The following is a 26,083-nucleotide window of genomic DNA, read 5'->3' on the forward strand; positions in this document are numbered from 1 at the left end:
TGGGTTTTGAATGAGACACATGTGTACCAGATATTAAAAGAATATATACAGGGTGGTTCTAAAGTTATGGCTTGGGAAAGAAATGGGCAAAATCGATAAAACACCCTGTAACTAGGTTATAACAGTCGATAGGGCAAAAAATGTATATCTAGAACCGGCTCTGTGACCTATATTTACCATTAAAGTATTTCCGTTTCGCAATGAAACACCCTGTATATAGTCTTTCTCTTTCTTTAACTAGGAAGTGAATGGGGAGCATACCCGTTATGCCTTGCAGGGTAGTCGTAGTAGTCCGGGGCGCTGTATAAGAAGGTAGAATGTACAACTTGTATTTTGAAGGTGGTAATGGTTAGTCCTTTTTGGACAACAGACTCGGTAAAACACACGCTCAAGATAAATAAATATAATGAGGATATTTATATAGATACAGACTAAAATTAAAATATATAATTAAATAAAACTAAAATGTTCCACCCCCTTAGCGGACGTCTGCAACAGAAAATTGTATTTACTACTATCAAAAGAAAATGCAATAACAATATTAATGTAATGCAAAAAGCAATTACGCACAGACTCTCAACCACGTTATACCTCAGTCACGCACGCAATCTCGGAAATGTTATACCTCAGTCCGGTTTAACCACATACCAAACCAAAGAATCAACGACTACACACACAGATACCCTTACGACTCCAGGCCGGAGATAAAAGCAACCGTTTCACTACACGGATTTTGTTGAATTACGAGCGAAGCGTCTCTTCAATACAGAGTTTCTTCGCCCCGGCAGGCTCCGACTCGATCCGTCGAAGCCCAGATTGGCTTACCAGTTCAGTACACTAGGGAGCCTAGACCTTAACGCCGCAAGACTTAACTGTTCTTCGTCGTTAACCTGCATTTATACCGTTGACTGACCATCTCTTTCTCTTTTAGTTATTCCATGGTGGGATGTAGATTGACCACGCATACTGTTGGAATATACACAATCATTACTAGGTACATTCTTCTTTTGAGAGCATTGGACCGCCAATGTTCGGCATAATTTTTATTAATACCGCGGTTCTCTCTTCTGCTCCATGGACAACTTTTATCAGGTGCTTTGTAAATATTAGACGTGTCTAGTTGGATTCCTAGATAATTATCTCAGTACATAGGCTCTATCCTTTTGCTACCTATTACCTCAAAAGTTAGATTTGGAAGGCCTTATTATATTATGAGTGAAAAACTAATAGAAAAAAACCAAATAAATCTCTTTATAAGAGTCGTTTAATAAAATTCAGATCTAGTGTTAACACAATGTAATTTGTGTGCATTAAAACTGTAACACAAAATAACTGAAACAATAATAAGGTACTATTTTTTTTTAAATTATGAATTGTAGGACTTAAAGTACATACATTTTTTTTATTTAAATACATACTCAGTCTACATTAAAATCACAATAAATTACGTAAAGGGTTTTTTATGTGCAAGAGAGAATTTTAACTTAAGGGAATCACACGTCTGCGAACTGGCTTAAAGCAGATTTGACTCTGAAAAACAAAAAATAGTAATTAGCTTTTTCTATGGACTATATAAAGCTCAGATTTTAAATTATTCTTTGGAATGAAATTCTTAAACTTTAACTCTCTGACCTGATTTTTTTTTTTGTATAAAAATAGACCAGGGCTGATCTGTGAAAAAACGTCATTTTTGGATATGAGAGATAGTGGATTTTTGCAGATAATGTTAGGTGACACCTTCAGTAATAATAATTGACTTATGCTCCTTCTCAAACATGCCCGGAACATTAATAAAAAAATTAAAATATTTAAAAATTTCGAAAAACATCGATTTTTTTTTCTACTTTATTTGCTTATAACTTTAAAACGATTCGTTTTGGAACAAAGTCGTAGAGAAATAAAATGAAGATAATTGAATTTTGTATGATATACGACTCGTTAAAAATGTCTTAAAGTATTACCCTTTCTGCAATATAGCAATAAATACAAAATAGGAGGGCAAAATAAGCCTGTTGTTTTTCAATGTTTTTTAATTACTTTGGTGGCACTTAGAACCTTAGTAATTCGCTTAGAAAATTTCTATAACATACTTACTAACCGTCTACCAAATTTCATTAACATCGACTTAATAGATTTTGCATAATAAATTTGCCATCTAAATTTTTTTTTAAAGTTTAAATTTTTTAAAAATTTTCTGAACAAAAAGTAGACCATTAGAAGTTGGCTAATTATTTACATACAAAGAGGCGCTCTACCTATCTAATACACTCTACAGAATTAAAATGGAATTATTTAAGGGGTCTCAGCAATGTTTTAAAATTATAAACAATTTTTTGGCTTATAAACGAATAGCTTTGTTTAAAAATTAAATTTTAGCAATGCAAATAATCAAAACTAGTCCATTCTTTCACGGTTTTTGCTCTAAAATTTAAAGAACCGCTTGGATTGACATGAAATTTGGCATGCGTATAGCTTACATGTCAAAGAAAAAAAGTGATATTGTGCCGATGTGTGCTTTTGCCCTGGGGGTGACTTTCACCCCCTTTTGGGGGTGAAAAAATATATGTCCAAAATAAGTCCGGAAATTGGTAAACTGACTAATTTTAAGTAACTTTTGTTCCATAGAGCTTTTTCGCCAAGTCAACACTTTTCGAGTTATTTGCGAGTGAATATGTTCATTTTTCAACAAAATAACCACATTTTTAGACGGTTTTTCGCAAATAACTCAAAAAGTAAGTATTTTGACGAAAAAAACGTTCTTAGCAAAAATATAGCCTATAAAAAGTAAAAAAAATAGTGTACGCGTTAGGTCTCTGGATCTCATCGTAGAACCAGAGTTATAGCCAATTAAAAATAGATTCATATTCACCAAATTTCAAATAGAATATTTCGATGTGAAATATTCAAAAAATTAAGCACTTTTTAGGGAAAACCCATTATAACTTTTTTAAAGTGTTTAAAAAAGATTTATTTCTGTTTTTACAAAAAGTTTCTAGCATTAAATTTAAGCAAGTTACGCTCAAAATAAAGTTGGTGCTTTTTGCTTTTGCAAAAAAAAATCGGGAAGACCAACCCCTAATTAGCAACTTAAATGAAATTAATCGTTACGGCTCCACAAATTATTTTACTTATGTTGTGTTTATATGATCTGTAAGTTTCATCGATTCAAAGTGCTTATTTTTGAAAAAATTGGGTTTCAAAGTAAAATTTTTAAAAATTTAAATTTTGAATAATATCCTTTTTTTCAAAATAACTTAAAAATTGTTAGTGATACCAAAAATCTCGAAAAACAAAAAAGTCAGATTTGCTTTTCTGAATATCATGTATTTTTTTTGTTTTTCTGATAGACAAAAATTGAGTAAGATTTGGTGTTTCTAAATTTGCATACATTCGTGATCAGTGACTCGCTCAACCCCTTTTAACTACAGCCCTTTCAATAATAAGGACTTTGAACCGATGAAACTTACAGATCATATAAACAATATATACACGAGTCAAGAAACTTGTGAAGTCGTAACGATTAAGTTCATTTAAGATACTAATTAGGGGGTGATTTTCTCGATTTTTTTACCAAAACCAAGAGAGACTAACTTTATTTTGAGCGTAACTTGTTTAATTTTGATGCTGGAAATTTTTTTTATAAAACAAAAATGAAGCTTTTCTTAAGCACTTTAAATAAGTTTTAATGAGTTTTCCCCGAAATGTGCTTCATTTTTGGTTATTTCACGTTAAAGTATTCCATTTGGAATTTGACGAATATGAACCTATTTTTGATTAGCTATAACTCTGCTTCTAGTACGTGTAGAGACATGATGTGTACACTATTTTTTTAAATTTTTTACAGGCTATATTTTTGCTACGAATGTTTTTTTGCCAAAATACTTACTATTTGAGTTATTTGCGAAAAACCGTCTAAAAGCGTGGTTATTTTGTTGAAAAAATGAACATATTCACTGCCAAATAACTCGAAAAGTATTGACTTAGTGAAAAAATCTACAGAACAAAAGTTACTTAAAATTAGCCAGTTTATCCATTTCCTGACTTTGGACGAATATTGTTTTACCCCCAAGAGGGGGTGAAAACCACCCCCAGGGCAAAAGCACATATCGGCAAAATATCACTTTTTTTCTTTGACTTGTTAGCTATGTGTGTGCCAAATTTTATGTCAATCCAAGCGGTTCTTTAAAATTTAGAGGTTTTGCAATATTTTACCGTTAAAAAACGGACTAAAAACCGGTATAATTTGACTTAAACTTTCAAATGCTGTCAGAAGAATTGCTATTTTATTTTTTAATCAAATTATTCGGGTTGAAAAATTGCCATTTTTCGATTTTTTGAAAGTTCAACCGCGTTTATCTCGAAAACTATGCATCCTACCAAAAAACTTATAAGAACATTTTTTGCTTACAATGACCCAAGAAATGCAAAAAAAAGTTTTATTTTGCAAAAAATCGATGTTATGTAATTCCTCAAGTTCTTTGTTTATAACAATCTTATCGACATCCGGATCACCTGTTACCCAAAAAATTCGTATTCTACTGGTCAAAATACATAAAAAAAAACTTGGGTAAGTCCATCTAAATAAAGGAGGCCGTTGCACCCCCTCCTGGCGGCAGCACTAATTTGTTCATAAGCCAAAAATTGTTTATAACTTTAAAACATTGCTGAGGCTGCTTAAATAATCCGATTTTAATGCTGCAAAGTGCATTAGATAGGTAAAGTGCCTGTTTATATGTAAAAAAAATGTGTGTATTGTACCCACGTAAGAAGTTATACTTCTATTATATGATTCCAAAGAAATTAATATATGTACTTTAAACGGTTTATTTATATTTTATTTAAATAATAAATTATTAAAATAATACCAAAAATTAAAAATATAAAAGAATAAAACACACACAAACACATTGAAAAATGCACCAAAGAAATGATTTCTGAACAATAATTGTTGGCAAAAATTTTAACTAAATACGCATTTTCTGAAAAAAATTATATAACAAATATATTCACAATCATAAAATGTATAAAAAAAAAATAAAAACTTGCATTGGGATTCGAACCCGCGTCCTTAGACTAAGGTAGGCTAACTGAACGTTTTACTGTTTGACAGTTCTGAATTTAATCAAATTAGTTTGATTTTTGTATGTGTGTGTGTTCACAAAGGGAATTAAAATATTAAAATACACTCAACTCCCGATTAACCGGGATAAAGTAGGGTTAAGGCTTCCCGGATACGTAAAATCGCGGTTAATCCGCAAAATACTATAAATTTAACAGGAAAGGGTATTAAAATGCAAAACACTATTAAATGGTGTAATTAACGTATTTATATTGCATTAAAACATACCTGAATGTTGTATTTGACAAGAATCACATGAATAACACACATACATATTGTAACACAATAAAACACGTTACTGTAAATACCAAGAATATGAACAATAACAGTACATACTTTCAAATATGTAAAAAAAATATTTACAAGGTACAAACTAGCGTGAATTACTTTCGTTGAAAATAATCCGTAACAGTTTTCTGTTTTTGAATAGAGAAACATCTCTTTTTGATTCTACTTCTCATGTTTCATAACACAATTTTGTCTGCGATTGGAGCATCTTCTTGACTCTCAACGTACTCAAGCAGCTGTTCCACACTCGCCAATGCAGCACTGCACCACTGTGCGACACAGTTGTTTGTTGTTGATCGCGTGACCCTCCCTCCTCATCACTTTCACTCTCGTCCACCCCAACTCCACCTGTTATCTTGTTTACAATCTGCTCATCTGTCAGCTGCTCATACCCTTGATCTTCCGCATCACAATCCAACCACTGCAGTATATTTTCTCCGTCCACTTCCTCTCCTCCTGGCACATCTTTTATAGCTTCAGTGATATTTTTAACAAAATCAGTCTCATCAAATCCTAGAAAGTCATCGTCTTCACAAATGTCGGGCATGATTTTTTTCCAAGATCGTACAATAGTAAGCGGTTTGGTTTTTTCCCAAACAGATCGTACTTCGTAGATGGCATCTAAGATTGTGAAGTATTTCCAAAAGCTATTGAGGTCGTTCCCTTCTTCTATTCTTTTCTGAAGGATAGCTGAGCGATAGTTACGTTTCAGAGAAGAAATAACGCCTTGGTCCATTGGTTGTATCATTGCCATAACATTGGGAGGCATATATTTCACGAAGATTTTTCCATCAGGTGATCTTAAAGTTGTTGCACTAGGATGGGAAGATGCGTTGTCCAAGAGAAGTACAGCTTTCTGAGGAATACCATTAGCTTTTAAGTGTTTTTTTACCTCCGGTATAAATTTGGAGTCAAACCAAGATTTAAATATTTCGCAATTCATCCAAGCAGCCTTTTGATGAAAATAGTCTACCGGTAAATTTTTGGCCTCAGTGCCCTTAAAAGATCTAGGTTTCTTTGCTTTTCCGATCACAAGTAAGGGCAATTTATGTTTCCCAGTTGCGTTAGCGCAGGTCATAATTGTTATGCGCTCTTTCGAAGCTTTGTATCCCGGTGTATTACGCTCCTTTTTAAATGCTAGAGTCCGGGTGGGTAGACATTTCCAGTACAACCCCGATTCATCTGCGTTGTAAATTTGTTCATGCAATAGTCCCTCGTCCTCCACAAATTTTTGAAATTCCACTTTAAACTGATTAGCAGCGTCAATGTCACCACTTAAAATTCCTCCTTTTGTAGAAACATCCCGGATTCCGTGTCTCTGTTTGAATCGTGTGAACCAACCAGATGATGCGTCCAGTCCCCTTCCATGCCGAGAGCTTAAAAAAAAACTTTGCTTTCGTCATGCAAATCGGTCCTGACACCGGAGTTCCCTGTGCGCGTTGTTGCGAAAACCACTTTAGCATGCACTGATCAAATTCGTCAAACTTTGATTTTTTCATGGTTTTCCGATTGGCCATTCCAAAATTCGTGTCCGAGGAACATGTAAAATTTACGAGTTTATCTTTATTTTTTAAAATATCACGCACTGTGCTATCGCGAACATTGTACTGGTTACACATCTGTTTAACCGTGGATCCACGTTCAATATTTGAACAATGTCCAACTTTTGTTGGATCGTCAAAACAACACTTTTACGCTTAGTAGCGGTAGCCATCGTACGCACACTCTGTGTCACACTCCACTGCTGTACTGATTGTGGGGTGGGCGGGGCGCGCGGGTGAGAGTGTGTCGACGTATCGGGAGGGATATGAGGGGAGGCGTCTATGACCTTGAGAGTGCCCGGCTGCCGGCTGGAGATGAGTGACTCGCCTACTGAGCTTCACAGGCCGTCTCCAACTGCATTTAATTTTACGTATTTTTTCTGAAACACGTCCCGGTTAAGCCGCATCACGGTTATTCCGATTACGGTTAATCGGGAGTTGAGTGTACAACAAAACATAGAGTAAGAAAACAATAGGTATATTATATGAAGAGTGGTAGAAATTTTGTTGATAATCAAATTATGTAAATCAAAACATTACCTACTAGTAGGTAGGTACATACATTTTTCAAATAGGCAAGTACCTATGTAATTTTTTATTACAATACTGAAACATTTACAATTAAGTACGTACAGCTGGTTCCAAAAAAAACTGATACGACTCTTAAAGCGTATTTTGTAGAAAATTGAGCAGTGTACTTTCTTCTTCTTCTTCTTTTTGTTTTTGGTCTCGCTGCAAGGCAATTACCAGCACGATTTTTAGGCGATCTTGATGTATTCTGGCTCTAAGCCATATCAAAATCGCTGACTATGTTCTTGTAAAAAGCTTTTGATGAGGTGTGATATAATGAATATGAGTTTAATTATATTTAATTTATTATATTTTGAAGGATAAATACCTATTATTTACATACTGTCACTGTCACTGCCAAATCTTAAAATTTGTCAGATAACTTCAACCTCAAACAATGGCTGTTTGTTTGTTTATTTTATTATTTGTATGTCATAATAAATATAATATAATGTCAGACCAATCATACACTGCTCAAAATGATCAAATCTTACTAAGAGTCGTATCAGTTTTTTTAGGAACCAGCTGTACCTGTTGCTTTTAAAAATTATTTAAAAAGTTACTACAATTATAAACTTGCTTTTGTCTGTGTCCTCACAACAATGAAAACTAATATACAATATTTGTTTATCATAACCTCCATACTGAACAATTATTATTGTCATGTCATTTGAACACCCAATCAGAGCAAAGATATAATGCGTCTGCGCCGGGGAACAAGATTTTTGATGAATTCGCGCATATTAAATTTCACTCTCATCGCGCCTAAAGAAGTATAACTTCAAAAAAATAGAAAACTTTTAAATGGTCTACTTTTTGTTCAGAAAGTTCTTAAAAAATTCGAAAGTTTTAAAAAAAATTTAGATTGCAAAATTATTATGCAAAATCTATTGGGTCGATTTTAATGAAATTTGGTGGACGGTTTAAGTATGTTATAAATTTTTTTTAAGCGAATTACAAAGGTTCTAAGTCCAACCAAAGTGGTTTAAAAACAGGCTTATTTTGCACCCTTATTTTGTATTTATTGCTATTTTGCAGAAAGGGTAATAATTTAAGACATTTTTAATCAGTCGTATGCGTCGTATGTCATACAAAATTTAATTATCTTTATTTTATTTTTCTACGACTTTGTTCCAAAATGAATCGTTTTAAAGTTATAAGCAAGGAAAGTATAAAAAATTCGATGTTTATCGAAATTTTTAAATATTTTATTATTTTATAAATTATATATATTATATTTTTTTACTACTGTTCCGGGCATATTTGAGAACGAGCATAAGTCAATTACAATTAATGAAGTTGTCAACTAACTTTATCTGCAAAAATCCGAATGCCACCTCTCACATCCACCTCAAAACAGATCCGTCCTGGTCTAAAATACAAGAATAAAAAACCGCTAAACGCCGTAACAATGAGTGGCGCACACAATATTCTAGCTACAAAATAGCTGATATAAATATTACGTGGCCCAAAAATGTATTTTCATTTTGATGGAAAATAAAATTCTAGTTTTATTTTGAAAGATTTTTCCATAATATTTGCTAAATTTGAAGTAAATCGCGTCACAAGTGTAATTTTGATACAGTTTGATTTTGAAGCTCTTTTGTGGCACGTTTTACTCCAAATTTAGCAAATAGAATGGAAAAATCTTTCAAAATAGAACTAGAATTTTAAAAGTTTTTTATAAATTAAATGTATGAACTTGAATGTAATGTTTCTCGATTATACGTTAAGCGTCATAAATGGCCGCCTTTATCGCATTATCGCCCAAATGATCTAGTGGTTACGACACTAAACTTGTTATAGGGCAATCCGAGTACATACCCAGCCATCCCAATTTTTTTAAATATAATTCTTTGTGTGCACAGAATGTACACTAGATTTTTTTTCTATTCAGAATAGATTGAAAAAAAAATACTGGAATGGCTGGCACTTGTAAAATTTAGCGTCGTAACCACTACAACTAGACCATTTCGACGATAATTGTTAAATGGATTTTAATTTTAATCCTTTTGGTGCTCGATAACTTCCAAACGGGTTAACCGATTTTGATCACTAAACATGAGTTTGAAATATATTGGAGCAATATTTTTACTTTTTCGAAAATTTTGGGGCGAGGTCTACCGATTTCCCCCAAATTTTAGTATGTTGTCCTACAAGAAAAATGGCCTTCTGAATTTTTTCAGATTTTTTTGAGCTTAGGCGGCCATTTTGTGAGCCTTAAAAAACCAAAAAAATAACAATTTTAACACTTTTTGAAGAATTTTTTTCAAGGGTCTCTTCACAGAAAATCATTTTGAAAACGTCATACTTTATCTACTAATGTCTACTTTTAACTTGAATTTTTTCAACTCTTGTCAAATGTCAAGGCGCCATTTTGGTAAAAATTAAAGTATACCCACCTTTTAGCAAAATTGACCATATTCAAACAGCTATAAAACAGCTTTTAAGTAACGCAGCTATACTTAGGTAGTAACTAGTCGAAAGATCTAAAAAACGTCTATAATTTTGTTTTATAAAGTTTTTTTCGTGCTTCACAACTTTTCAAGCTACGTTCGTTTAAAAAGTGCTCTTTTTACAAAAAACGCGTATTTTCGCATTTTCAAAGAGGTGCAAATTTTTTCTGCCATCTTCGAATTGCACAAAATTTTTTTTGATGGTAGTTTTTGACATATATTATAAGCTTCTAAGGAAATTTCTTTGGCTATTTGCTTTTAGATCCTTCGATTGAACCTCTAAAAATAGATTTAATTCTAAAAAAGGCGAAAATTTGTATTTTCGAGGCTTGGAAACTTATATAAGTAAGTTATCATTTTTGAGGTTGACAAGTGCCTAAATTGAAGATTAAATATTCAGTTTTAAGATTCTGGTAAAAAATGGAGGCCTATTTTAATACAGAGCGTTGTTTTTTAATTGTTAATTATTCGCGTCTCCTCATGTATTAAGCCGCCGCTCCCATTCTCATAATAATAAATAATTAAAAAACAACGGTCTATATTAAAACAAGGCCAGATTTCTCACCAGAATCTTAAAACTGAGTATTTAAACTTCAATGTAGGCAGTTAGCAACCTAAAAAATTGCAATGTACATTATGAATTTTCAAGCCTAGAAAATGCGTATTTTCGCATTTTTTAGTTTTACACCACTTTTAACTCGAAAACTATCAACTTTAGAGAAAAATGAGAAGAGACCTTTTTTGTTTAGAATGATCCAAAAAAAAACCTAAGAAAATATTTTCCGGAGCCAAAAACAGTAATTAATTTTTTCATACAGGAACGGCCTCACAATATCGACTATACATTCACTTTAATTAAATCTTAAAATTGTCATAACTTTGGTTTCGTAAACGGTAGGAACTTCTTTCAGAGCTTAAAATAAAGGTGTTTTTTTTCTACTTTCACAATTCATGATGTATGGAGGGGATAAATAGCCCCTGCTTTAGCGGGGTAGGTCAACAGGTTAAGGTATATTAGCTCACAAAGGTATCAAAATTCGCGATTTTTTAGAGGTTCAGACGAAGGATTTAAAAGCAAATAGCCAAAAAAATTCCTTTGGGAGCTTATAATATATGGTAAAAACTACCGTCAAAAATTTTTTTGTGCAATTCGAAGTTGGCAGAAAAAAGTTGCACCTCTTTGAAAATGCGAAAATACGCGTTTTTTGTAAAAAGAGCACTTTTTAAACGACCGTAGCTGGAAAAGTTGTGAAGCACGAAAAAAACTTTATAAAACAAAATTATAGACGTTTTTTAGATCTTTCGACTAGTTACTACCTAAGTATAGCTGCGTTACTTAAAAGCTGTTTTATAGCTGTTTGAATATGGTCATTTTGGCTACAAGGTGGGTCTACTTTAATTTTTACCAAAATGGCGCCTTGACGTTTGACAAGAGTTGAAAAAATTCAAGTTAAAAGTAGACATTAGTAGATAAAGTATGACGTTTTCAAAATGATTTTCTGTGAAGAGAGACCCTTGAAAAAAATTCTTCAAAAAGTGTTAAAATTGTTATTTTTTGGTTTTTTTAAGGCTCACAAAACGGCCGCCTGAGCTCAAAAAAATCTGAAAAAATTCAGAGAGCCATTTTTCTTGTAGGACAACAACATACTAAAATTTGGGGGAAATCGGTAGACCTCCCCCCCAAAATTTTCGAAAAAGTAAAAATATTGCTCATTGTCAAGTAGTGGCTGATGCATCCAAGGTCAAATATGATAACTGAAGGTATTATAGGATTGAGTGAGCTTGAAAATCCGTTTTTTCATAGGAAATGGATTTAATCATACTTATGAGGCCTATAATTTCGATCTAGACGGCCAACCATCATACCACATTTTAGGTTTAAATTAGATCTAAATTGTGTAATTCTATCTGAATTCCTTCTAGTTACAATTCTGTTACATTTACTGTTATAAATAACAATTTACCTATTATATAGTATCGTATCAGTTGTACTTAATAACTGCTGCAAAATATTGACCACTCCAAGTTCTTTCAAGCGATTTTGTCTTTCTAGGGCGTTTGGTTCTCCCAACCTCGTTAAATTGTTTATACAAAAAACGGCAGATTCCTGTAAAAACATATTAAAAAATATAAAATCTTAGGAACAAAGCACAAATATTACGAGGGTAATTCGTAAAAAAGGTCCCTATGTCGCTGAGAAAGAATACGACGTGCTGGGAGAAATCGGGCAACACTGCCTTAGGCATCAACTCTCCCTCTGTCTTACCCACCACTCTCGCCTAGCTGCATTGCTCAATGTCGGGTGCTTGTCTAGCAGCTTTCGAAGATGGACCATGGGGGTTCACCATTAACGACCTTGCTTTGCGTATTCCTGACTCTTTCCACACCACAAAGATATTAATTGATCAGAAACCAGCTATACAAACTAGATAAGGTGAATGAACTATGGTGCAGAAAGTGCGAAATGGAAGAAGGGACTGCCATACACATACGAGATCTCAAAACTACCAATAAGGAAACTGTTGGCCTTCGTTTGTAGCACCAGCGTTTCGGGCACCATTAAATGTAGCACGCCTATGGATAACAAAGGCAAAAAATAATATGTAACACGACAAATTAAACAAACATAAAAATATCTATACTTGGTGCTACGTAACTTTTCGGAGTGCCTCGGTAGCTCTAAGTCTTCAGAGACCTAGGGGTGTGGGTTGGTAATAGATTTTAAATATAATAGAAACTCAAATGCTTGGGGGACGCCATTGGATAAAAAGAAAATGAAAGACGAAACATACTTAAAACTTCAAAAAAAAAAAAGAATATGTGTGTACTTTGTACGCACGTAAGAAGTTATACTTCTATTATATAATTTCAAAGAAATAAATATACTTCACAGGTTATCTGTATTTTATTTAAATATTAAACTAACTTTTAAAAATTTTTTATTAAAACGATACCAAAATTAAAAAAAAGATATGAATCGTCCGGGATTTGAACCCGGGACCTCTCGATCTCCGGTTCACACGCTCTACCACTGAGCTATATTCCTTTGCTTTGGCAGGTTACAAGATTTCTCATACATACTGACAAATTTAATAGACCAAGCGAAGTATACAAAAATACTTTAAATATACTTACTATTATTATAAAATATCTTATTCCCGAGAAAGACAAATCCAAAGACACAAAAATTATAATAAATAATACATTTACTAAAAACACTAATATATCCTTTTACTTATTTGCGCTGACAGCGCTGATACATACATATCTTGAAAGATTAGCAACGAACTACATACTGTCTGTGTGCGCATGCGCCTTACGACCAAGTGCCAGATAGTAACGAGTCTCGCCTGATTTGGAGGAAGCCACAAGAAAGAGCTTTTGGACTGCATCCTATACAGGCGAAGAAACATGTTTTTGTCTCATGGAACAACAGTTAACTGCGACAGATATTGCGAAACATTAAAAAGACTTAGATGTGCGATCCAGAACCGTCGGCGAAGACGATATTCCAGTGGTATTAGACTTCTCCATGACATGCTCGACCTCATGTCTCACATCAAACTGAACAACTGCTGTGATATTTTGGCTAGACTGTTGTGATATAATATCCCCCCTATAGTCCAGATCTAGCACCAAGTGATTATCACTTATTCCCAACATTAAAGGAGCACGTGGGTGGTTTACGCTTCAGTACCGATGATGAAGTCAAGGAAGACGTTACTCGATTCCTCAAAGGATTAGCGGTAGAATTCTATAACGTGGGGATAGAAAAGTTAAAGCATCGTCTGCAAAACCGTTTGGAAAGAAACCGTGATTATGCAGAAAAATAGCCTAAGTTTTAAGCTTTAAAGTATGTATAACACTTAGAAGAAAAATAAAGTTGTCTATCTTTTAAAATTAAGGGAACCTTACTTTACGAATGGCCCTCGTAGATTAATTAATATAGCGAATTGGTTAAAATCGAGTAAAAATAGTTACCTGTAAACATGGTGCTGGATGTATCATATAATCGATTAACTTTTTGAGTACATCCTCGTTAGACATTATATGGTCTCTGGCTCTTTCCCCGTCTGCGATGTTTCCTAGAATACAGAGAGCTTGTTCTTTGACATCGGGTGGATGTGGTCCTTCCAAAACCAAAACGACACCTTGCATTATCTGTGGACCGTGCAATGCCATCATCATATCTGTGTGGGTACGTGGAGATACTAAGTTTCTTAAAAGTCCCAAAGTTTTCATTAACACCTAAAAAAGTTACATTGTTTTTTACTGTACGTCAAAATTATTGCTTCATTTATATAAATCAGCAGTCTCTTATCTAGTTAGAATACAACAAATCGGCATATTTATGTTTCGTGGACCTTAAGAAAGCATTTGACAGGGTCAAATTAAAGGACATTATCGATTTGCTATACTCAAAGAGAGGTACCTTTAGCTCTAGGAATAATTAAAAAGATTGAAAACATCTACTAGAACAACACTATAAAAGTAAAAGTAGAAGATTAACTAACTGACCCAATTGAAGCTGGCAATGGGATAAGACAAAGGTATTCCTCGAGTCCTTTATTGTTCAACCCTCATCGTGGATGAAATAATAAAAATGTAAGAACTAAAAGAGGATACCAAATGGGAGAAAAACAACTTAAAATAATCTGCTATGCGGACGTTGCAATACTAATCTCTCAAAGTGAAGATGGTTTACAACGTATGCTGCACCAATTTAATATAACCACTATTTAACATGTTAATTTCCCCAAAAAAGATAGAATGCATATCGTCCTATTAGAGGTAAAACTCACTAACTACACTTTTCAAAAAGTGGCGAAAAATCGATTTAAAGGTACAAATTGTTTTTTAAATTCACCTGACTTGAATATTGGATTTTTTTTAATGCAACTTTAAATAAGTCTTTAAATAAGAACTTTAAGCTCATGTTTCGTTAATCAATCGCCGAACAGATAATGCACACAAATATAATGAACAGTTTCAACGATACCATATAACACATCAGTCTCCTGCTTAATAGTAGTCGCGCAAAATACGTTATGTTATCTAATGTATTGTTTGAAAGATTACTAAGTACCCATTCGGCATTCCAGATTGTAAGGAAAAATTCACTTAGTGCAATAATAAGTTTTAATGAGTTTTACCCTGAAACCGAAATTCGCAACATTGCACTCCAGACTGTAAGGAAAAATTCACTAAGTGCAATAATAAGTTTTAATGAGTTTTGCCGTGACACCGGAATTCACAATAATGCACTTAGTGAATTGTACCATAAATTATCTCAGCAATTAGAATGGTTAGAGCCCCAGTTGACTTCTCCAGGGCTGGGCAGTACCGTATTGAGTTCAAATTGATGAAAATGTCACAATCTCAAAAAAGTGCACTTAGTGAGTTTTACCTCTAATAGGATGATATGTGATACAATGTTATAATAGCAAAACCAATAAGATGTAAAAGATGAAATTTATTTACCTTTGTATCAGGATCAGCTAGCAGCCTAAAAATTTGATCTGTCCCCAATGTTTGTAAAATTTGTGATTTTAGCCTCTGTTCTGCTTGAAATGCAAGATTCATCAATGCCCAAACACCATTCAGCCGAAGACTTGGGTCCGACTGTGAAGTAATAGTGGCTAGTAATTGGACGACTCCTTGTTGAATCATAGGTTCTTTAGCGGGCGAGAATTCCAGCAGCAAATTACAGAGAGCGGACGAAGCAGCCGTCAGGAGTTCATTGCATGGAGAATCTGGAAAATAATACAATAACGTCATCAACATATACTAGGACGTAGTGATGTTGATTATAGTTACTTTCGAGTATTCGTTACGAATCGTTACTTTTGTATAAAGTAATCGTTTAAAGTATTCGTTACTTTGATTACTTTTGTTACTTTTGTATTTGAGTACCGGTAATCATATCGAGAATCGCATTTCTCAGTATTTCGTATAAGTATTAGATCCAATATAACGACCTTCACCGATCTATTTAATGGATAGAAATTAAATGATATGTAATTGTTCTGTCATTGCTGCTCCACAATATCAGTAATCTCTAGTAATCTGTTTGCATCAATTAAGTGCCAAAAAACAAACCCTTGAAACTCTAGATGACGTACATACCCTAGCAGTAACCCTGGGCACCCAGGTGCTTCGGAGGTCGGTTCTGATTGCAAATTCATGTTCAGTGACCCCAAATACCCCGAAATATGAAAATCTGGCCCTTAATATACTGATTTTAACATGTTTATGCATTTTTCGATGCGTTTTAAAAATGTAATAATGCATTTCCACCTATTTTTGTATTGTAGTTTTTTTCCAGACGTCATGCTAATCCTAAATACAATGCAAAAAGTTGCAAGTCTCTATGTACCTACCATATTTAAAAATAGATTTATTCCTGTGTTTTTAGTGTTAAATGCCCTTGGCTAATAAAAACAATGCCATACCTACATGTAAAATTAAAGTTGATGATCATAGTCTAGAAATATTATCATTTTTACATATTTTCCGGTCAATCTAAGCTATTTTTTTTCTAGGCCTGATAAGAATAGTGTGTATTTATTATTAAAATATAATGTGTTGCATTTTTATTTTCAAAAGAACTAACATCTGTGAAATTCTGTGAATTATCTACCTCGACAAATCGTATAGACATCTGTTTCTGGGTACATGCTTTGTTAAATGACATACCTCCCTCTGTTTCAGCTACTTCTCAGCGCCCTGTAATCCTGTAAAACTCTTCATAGCCTTCGCCTTTCATAGATAAAATTTTAGTTAACTGTACTGATACCGAACACTCGTGGAATACCGGTCCGACTCCGATATCAACCGAGTATATACAATACTCAAAATCAAAATAGGTACTCGCTCTGATACGATTGGTACGAAGTAATCAGAGTAATCAAAGTAATCAAAGTAACGATTTACCTCTGTACAGTAATCGTTACTTTCGGTATTCGTAAGTAACGAGTACTTTGTAACGAATAGTTACTTTTTCAACATCACTACTAGGGCGGTCTGATAAGTACTTAGCCTACAAAAGAAAAATGAAAATTTTGGAAAAGTTGTGATTTATTTCTGAATGCAGTCTCCTTTTAGCTCAATACAGTTGACGCTCCGTCTCCTTTAACCCATCTGAAAAATATGTTTTCTCAAGGTCTGCAAAGTAGGCTTCTGTGGAAACAAAAAGAAGTCATACAGGGTCAAATCTGGAGAATACAATGGTAGGTACAGCAGTTCGTAGCAAAGTTCGACCAATTTGGCCATGGCGACAGCAGAGGTGTGAGCCGGTGCATTGTCATGGTGGAGATTAAAACAAGTTTTAGCTTGTGGATATTAAATCGACCTTTTCCGACAAAAGGCACCCTCCTATAATTACATCACACAGAAACAGAGTAAAATATCAAATGTGAAATATTTACCTGTTAGTAAAGTCATTAATGGTCTCCACACTGAATGATCTTGAAAAGTTGTCCGCAACTGCTGGACTGACCTGCTCAAAGAGTGTAAACATCTTACAGCTGCTAACCTTATTTCTTTATTGTCATCTCCTAATCCATCCACAACACGATCCATCAAACATTTGGTGTCGATGATCCTTTTTCTGATGTCCTCGTCATTGGCTCCCAAAGAAGCAAATGCCCTATATACAAAAAACATGTTATATAAAAACTAATAATTAGTACATGGCCAATTGTAGAGTGACGGGGCAAAGTGATCTAAGTGCCAAAAAATCAAAAAATCACTTTTTCCACTCAAAGTGTTCTATGTGCCATCGCCAATAGCCCCACTGTGATTTAAGTCCCTATTCTACTGTTACCTAATTTAAAAATTGACTGCATGATCAAGCTAGCGGTATGTCCTTCGAACGTGTCCGGCCAAACTGTTCTAAGTGCCATGCTTCTTTATTAGTATTGTTCCATGTCAGTAGTTGCTTATAAACGTTCGGGAACGTGTCGTTTTAAGGTTAAAATTCCTATTTTGCATGAAATAATGAATGAACAAGCATTTCGTCGTGATGAAACAGTTAAAAACAAAAAACGTAAGAGAAAAATACAGAGTGAGGCACGAGTTAGTGGAAATTCGTACACTACCGATAAATTTAAAAAACTAGTTCCGGCAAGACGTAAACCTAAAAACGAGGTTAGTATTAATTTTTATTTTCGAGTATGTGTGCAATAATGACGTTAGCAACAAAAACCAATATTTGCAATGTAACCTTATATTTTGCTTTTTTTGTTTTCAGATTGAATGCAAATGTAAGAACAGCTATTGTAAGGAACTGACTGGAATAGAGAAGATGCAACTCCATGAGTCCTACTATTCACTGGATTTAAATGAACAGGGTAGTTATCTTATGGGACTGATTCAGATACTTCCGGTGACACGACGTCGTCATGGTACTTACGATGATGATTCAGAGAGCCGACGCCAATGCACTATGAGTTACACTGTTCCTGATGGTAAGAGAGGTTTACAAAAAGTTTGTAAACAGACATTCATGAAGATTTTTGCTGTTAATCCCCAAAGGATTACAACCATTGTCAAGAAGAAAAAAAGTGGGGATTACACTTACACAGACAAGCGAGGTGGTGCAAAAATGTTTAAATTCACTGTCCATGATCGTCGTTTAGTGAAACAACATATTAATAGCTTCCCTAGAGATGTCAGTCATTACAACCGACTTAAGTCGGACAAAGAGTATTTGAGCTCTGATCTGAATGTGCATAGGCTTTTCAGGGCATTTCAAGAAAAGAATCCTTGTACTCATATTTCACACAAGTTTTACCGAAGTGTTTTTTTGAAGGATTTTCCGAACCTATCCTTCCGTCGACCACGAGTGGATACTTGCAAAACATGCGATCAACTGAGCATATCAACCAAAAGTTCTGACCCAGCAACCAAGAAAACAGGGACAACAAAACTTGAGTTACATCACCGCCAAGTAGAAGCTGTTTTCGCATCTATAAAAAGCGACTTTATACGAAGCACTTTGCCAGTAAGTGACACGTGCACCATAACAATGGATTTGCAGAAAGTTTTTTCGTTACCCAAACTAACTCACAGTAGTATGTACTATTCCCGCCAAATATCTGGTTACAACTTTGGTATTCACGTGGCTGATACAGATGATGGATCGATGTGTATTTGGCATGAGGGGCAATCAGGAAGAGGAGGCAACCAAATGGCATCTTGCCTTTTACAAACACTAAACTGTGGACTACTCAATACATACAAAAAAAATCTGTGCGTTTGGAGTGATAACTGTGCAGGTCAGTTGAAAAACAGAATGCTTTTGTTCTTGTACATTTTTCTTGTCTGCCATGAAGTTTTTGAAACGATTGATCATAAGTTTCTTGTATCAGGTCATTCGTTCTCAGCTTCAGATCGGGATTTTGCTTTAATCGAAAAAAGAGCAAGACAATGCAAGCTAATTAATATGCAGGATGTTATGAAGGCGATAGTCACAGCAAGACCTTCACGTCCTTACAAAGTTCTGAACATGGGTGACGAGAAAACGTTTTTTGATTTTGATGCAGCCTCTTCCGCGTTTCTGAATACAGCCAAACTTGGAATTTCTACAGCTGTTTGGATTAGAGTTTCAAAGAACAACCCTGGGACCGTCATGTACAAGAAAAGTTACAGTGATTTAGCACCGTGGGAAAGTTGTATAGTCCTAAAACCTGGCATTACTGCCACTACCATCAAAAATGCTACACTGTCTTCTCTTCCAAATTCCTTACCTTTAAAAGAATCTAAAAAGAAAGACATTACTGCAATGTTGCAATTTCTCGATGATGACAATAAACAATATTTTTTAAACATTTTGACAGTTTAAGCACTTTATCATTTTCATTTTTTGTAATATGTGTTATATTTGAAGCATGTTTAATATTTAAAATGACTTAATTTAACAGTTTTTATTTTTAAATAAACGATTTACGACAATAAATTTGATTCAAAAACGGTTTTTTGTGTTTTCCCAATAAAATGTGTTTTGGCACTTAGATCACTTTGCCCCGCTACTCTACAATTTATGCATGTCTCATGTTCTGTAGTGATTTTTAGCTCTTTCCACAATTTAATGTGTGTGCATGGATTTACTCCCGTTAATGTGTGTGAATGGTTTCGCTCCCGTGATATGATAAGAAAGGAGGAAGTCAGGAATAATTAGATGGAGACACGATAAAATAGGAGAAAGCCAGAAAAAACTGGAGTGATATACACTGCGCGTCAGAGAAAACGGGCACCCCAAAAAGTGGCTCATTTTGGATGTCTCGTATCTCCTAAACCTGTTGTCCGATTTAAGTAATTTTTTATATGTTTTAGCCCTGTTCTTTAACAATACCGCTGTAATAATATTGTTTTCATTGTATACCAGGTGTACGAATCAAACTGTTTTTTTTTTCAATTGCAACACCCTGTGGAATATTCTAGCATTTATAAAATACTGAAATTAAAACCCAACTACAGCTTCAGGTTTTTGTAACATTATATTTTTTGATTCATTCGCTTATGTTGGATAATACAAAAGTTAGGTACTTTAATAACTAGCCATGTTCTTCATCAATACAGGGTGTTTCTAAATATCGAGAATTTTACTATCATCGTTGCATTTGGTTGTCTTTTTAAAGACAGATCACATGCTATGATTTTTTTGCGACGAATATTCTTGAGTTGGAATTGATTTCATGTAATCGAATGAACTATCTTTTAGTAAAGTTGTCCCAGGAACGCAACTCATAAATATTGGCGATATCATTTTAAAGTCTTCTACTTTAAAATGTATAATATACCTCTGAATTGCCAATATAAATGAGTCAGATTAAATAAATTATTAGAAGAATTTTTTTTACTTAGCAACAACATTTTTGTTTATTTTAATAGTATTTTGTATTTTGACAACGAAACCTGATTTGGGCTTCGAAACGTTAATAAATTAATTTTTTAGTAAAATTGTGGCTTATTTCCCATAGAAAATACTTAATTGTTTCTAAATAAATGCGACAAACTTTAAGGGGTAATTCTGCATGAAAAAATAATGACTGTTTGCTTTATAAACATATGTCCGCAAATGCTTCGTTTCCGAGATATGGGATGTTGAATGTTTTCTTACAAGCTGTGATTTATTTATTGTCCTAAAACCGGTTGAGATATGCAAATGAAATTTGGTAGGTTTTAAGAGATAGTTATTGCGCATTTTTTGACATGCAATTAAGAATTTTATATTCAACATTGGCGCGCATAGGGCTACTCTGACCGATCATATTACCTGTATGCATGCCAATGGTGAATATAAAATTATTAACTGTATGTCAAAAAATGTGCAATAACTACGTCTTAAAACCCACCAAACTTCATTTGCCTATCTCAACCGGTTTTAAAGCAATAAATAAATCGTCAGTTTGTAAGAAAAAATTCAACATCCTGTATCTTGGAAACGAAGCATTTGCGGACATACGATTATAAAGCAAACTGTCATTATTTTTTAATGCAGAATTACCCCTTAAAGTTTGTTGCACTTATTTAGAAACACCCTGTACTGATGAAGAACATGGCCAGTTGCTAAAGTACCTAACTTTTGTATTATTCCACATAAACGAATGAATCAAAAAACGAAATGTTAAGGAAACCTGAGACTATAGTTGGGTTTTAATTTCAGTATTTTATAAATGCTAAAATATTCCACAGGGTATTGCGAACTTTAAGAAAAAAACAGTTTGATTCATACACCTGGTACACAATGAAAATTTACCGGTGTAGCAACAATATTATTATAGCGATATTGATAAAGAATAAGGCTATAACATATTAAAACAATTACTTAAGAGGATCGGTACGTATTTTCGGCTGCAATGCTATTCAAATGGGGATTCATTTTTTTCGAATCCTGTGAAAACTAATAAGTATTTTTGAAAAATTTAAACGCACAATGAAAGATTACGTTATTAGCGAGGGCAGAAAGTCCCTGAGAACTTCTATAATGTTTATTTTAATAAGTTACAGGGGTGAAAAAACTAAGAGAAAATTTAGTGTGATTTTTAATTTCAAATATCTCATTCAAAATAAACTTTTTATTTATTCTAAGGGACTTTCGGCCCTCGGTAATAATTTAGTCTTTCATTCTGTGTTTAAATTTTTCAAAAATATTTATTGGTTTTTTCAGGATTTGAAAAAAATGAACACAATGCTGTGGTAATATTTTCCAAATCTGTCTTTGTCTTACAACGCACTCAACCGAATATAATATTGTCAGCATATATTGTCAGTCAGACACTGACAATCAGTGACAATTTTAAATATTTGACATTGCATCGGGAATATTTTGAGAAATTGATTAAATATTATTGATATATAGTGTATTTGATAAATAATTGATTTAAGACGTGAACTTAATAAAAAGTTATTTATTGTGTATTATTTGTGGAAGATCCAAGCAGAAAATATGTACATCAGATATATCCTGTGATCCAAGTATTTTGTTGTTAGAGATGTTCAAAATTGTAAGCGTTCCAAAATAACAACATATTAAAAAATCACTTTAACACTTTTCCTCTTTTCTCGATTGATTATTAGTTTTTGTTGTACAAATAAATTAATACAATCACTGAAAACATAGTTAGTGAAAAAATTATCACATTTATTAACTGAATTAATAATTTGCAATTATAAAAATAACAGTTATCCAAGAACATTCAAAAGCCATCTCTTTAAATTAATTATGACATTTTCAAGTAGAATGACATTCTAGTAATGTTTACATATCCACACCAGTGTGAATTTTACTACACGTAATTTGCCGTGTAAAGACAGAAAAAGTAGGGATACACGTAAAATATTTGTGAACTATGTACCCATAGCCTTAAATCGGACAATGGGTTTAGGAGATACAATACATCAAAAATGACCCATTTTTTGGGGTGCCCGTTTTCTCTGACAGCAGTGTATGATAAAATATAGTAATAATAGATGGCAATTGATTGGATTCCCCATTGGATGGCGGCAGGTAAAATCACTAGTCCTTACATAAATATAATGTGTTAAAAGTTAATTTTAAATAACAATAAAAGTACAAATTGTTTTTTTGTGTATGAATAAAAAATGTTTATACCTGAAAGCAGCTCCACGAGCAGCAACACTGGGACATTTCAATAGATCGACTAGAGCACTAACTAACTGGTTACTGATAGCTGCCACCTGCTGAAGATTGCTGTCAACCTCTGTCAAATAAGCCAAAGTATCTGCTGCTGCAGCTCGATGAGTTTCTTGATGTTCAATCTAAAATAACCTAGATGTTATTTATTGTTGGGCTAGTTCTAATTAAAAAAAAAAGAAGATCCATGATACTTGCTGAGACAGTTTTAATCTTTCAATCACGTCCATGTTTAAGGTACATATTTGGGTTTAATTTCAGATTGAGAGTAAGTTTCACCTAACATGACTTTTACAGTTGATTTTATATAATGACCATTGCTTTGAAAAGCCCTGGAAGTGTTAATTATGCCAAAAACTTCATTTTAATGTTCAGGATGTAAAGATCAATTTCATATTGTTACATTGTTCTGTGGGTTCAGAGATTAAGTGAAATACGATGTGGTTTAAATAACTTTATTTAACTGAAAAACTCAGTTACAGATAATTAAATATTTGGATCACCTAGAAGAATTCACACTGATGCGTAGAATCACCAATACCAATACAAGAGCCCACTCCTGCTTGCCTATATAATGGGAACAAACTATTCTCAAAAACAGGGAACCTTTTGAGTCCGACCGTCAAAAAGTCCAAAATTCACTCCAATATACAGGGACGCAATCAGGTGTATGTGACTTTACAACATCGCCCCCTTCTTGTAGGCTTTTTTCCCCAAACATTACCTAAATGGGCCACACCTGTGAATTCTACCCTTCATAAATATTACAATAAATTTTAAGCAAAGTTCATTATAAATGATATATCTCTATATGTTAAGTGTTTATTCTCAGATATAAGATTAAATTTCAACAACACAATGCTTCAAATAGTATTTGAAAAATGGTTCCTATTAATTATGTAACCACCACTTCACAAAAACTTTAAATATAGTACATATTATGTTGTTAAGATATTGTTTATAAAACCTGTTACAGAAAAAACGAAATTTGGTCAGAATGCGCAAAAAAGTGGTGGTATCAATGTTTGGTATATCGCACCCTGAGATGACAAGTGTTGTATCTTCCAAAACCAAGTTATGAGATAATCTACCTTTAAAGATTGCCACGGTTCCAGTAATTTTAATATCCGGTATAAGGTTACCTTGCCATGGTTCCAGTAATTCTAAGGTTAGTTATAAGGTTAACCTTATACCCGATATTAAAATTACTGCAACCGTGGCAATCTTTAAAGTTTGTTTATCTCGTAACTTGGTTTTTTGGAAGATACGACACTTGTCATCTCAGGGTGCGATATATATGTTTAAGAAATTCAAGTAGCCGCCCTAACGCTAAGCACTTAGTATTTTATCAAGTTGTAAATTAGTCATTTTAGAACTAATGTAAACACTTGCATATTAGTAAAGTTAAAATTATTAGACAATAAATATTATTCAAGACAAATTAAACTTTTTTTTCTACTTTTAAGTACAAAAAAAGCAAGTTAGTGGAACGAATTCAAACATTATTTGGTTAAAACATCTCATTTGTGTTGGTAAAAAAGTATATTAATTTGTCTGGACTAAATTACTGTCCTGTTGATATCTGAGAAGACATGGTTTTCACACATTGTTGCCAAACTGAATTTTGTTATTTTCGGTTTAAATTTTCTAGCCAAATTCTCAGTCTACTACTATACATAGTCATAGGCGTAACCAGGGGGGGTTTTGGGGGTTGTAACCCCCCCCCCCCATTGGGATGTACTTTGAGCTCTATACGCTTAACACCATAGCCCTCAGAGACCTTCCAGTAGTTGTAACCCCCCCTTAGGATCATCCTGGTTACGCCTATGTACATAGTTTGTTAGTTGTAATATATTTTTTTGTATAACTTACCTGGCACAATCGTACTAGACATGGAAGGGTTCTATAGGTAATGATTGGATCATATGCTGATATGGCCCCAGCTCTATACAAATTTGTAAGACATTTAGCAGCCCCAAGCTGCATATCAATAGGTCTATCTCTAGATATGAGTATTTCAAGATAATCTGGAATTCTGATCCCCTTACAACTAGTATTCACTATAACACCAGCTACCACAGAATTATTAAAACACATCGTAGCTAGACAGGTTACAATAGGTATAGTAACGGAATAGTTTTGGACAGACAGTAGAGAGGCTAAAGTTGCAGGAGCTCCTATCGAGCATAAAATATTTTGTTCAGCAGGTCCTCGACATGCAGACGTTATAATATTGGCAACACATGATTGGCGCTGGAGGGTATCTTTGGGACCAGCGAAACTTAGTAACTTCTGTAGATTTTTTACATTATATTTGACATCGGACGAGATGGAATGCTGGGACAATGTACGTAGACAACACAGACACGCATCTATTAATCTGGGCTCGTTTTCTTCAAGTACTTCTAACAGAATTTGACTAGTTCCAGAATTGATAAGAAGTTCTACATGGTCTTCAGTACCTTTGGCAAGAGATCCAATCGTTACAGCTGCTTCAATACGCACATTTGTCTTCGTGCCTTTGTCTCTCAACAGAAATAGAAGCCTTGGTACTATTCCTTGGGCTATAACACTTTCCTTTTGGCGGTTCGAGCCAATCACTGAATTTTTAATACAGACAATAGATGCGAGACACTTGGAAGGATCCTTCGAGTACAAATCATCGATATACGACCGAGTACACTCAACATTCTGAAAGAAAGGGATAAAATTAGTTTTTCCCAGGTATGTAGGTTAGGATTACCTCTTACCATAAATGCTGTGAAAACTTGCATTTCTGTTAGCATCGCACGTACACATTAATACTTTAAAAAGCGTAATACCCTTCGGTATCCAACACAACACACATTAACATATATAACTTTAGTATTTAAGAATTATTTTTGCAAGTTAAATTCCTGACAAACGCAGATTCTGTATTTTGACAAGAAATGTCATTGTTGCCGACTCG

General features: G+C 33.8%; 1 protein-coding gene across 1 annotated transcript; it reads right to left on the reverse strand.

The window, feature by feature from the left end:
• Positions 1 to 1,246: 1,246 nt before the first annotated feature.
• On the reverse strand, positions 1,247 to 26,083 carry LOC114329809 (armadillo repeat-containing protein 8). Its single transcript, XM_050646370.1, has 8 exons — positions 25,884 to 26,083; positions 25,006 to 25,824; positions 23,092 to 23,258; positions 17,402 to 17,622; positions 15,456 to 15,727; positions 13,956 to 14,222; positions 11,939 to 12,081; positions 1,247 to 1,530 (listed from the first exon to the last, which is right to left on the reverse strand). Exons 1-8 carry the CDS (start codon positions 25,917 to 25,919, stop codon positions 1,494 to 1,496), a joined length of 1,962 nt encoding a protein of 653 aa, XP_050502327.1. The 5' UTR covers positions 25,920 to 26,083; the 3' UTR covers positions 1,247 to 1,493.

This window comes from Diabrotica virgifera, chromosome 3 (genome assembly GCF_917563875.1).
Source record: "Diabrotica virgifera virgifera chromosome 3, PGI_DIABVI_V3a".
Taxonomy (NCBI): Eukaryota; Metazoa; Arthropoda; class Insecta; order Coleoptera; family Chrysomelidae; genus Diabrotica; species Diabrotica virgifera.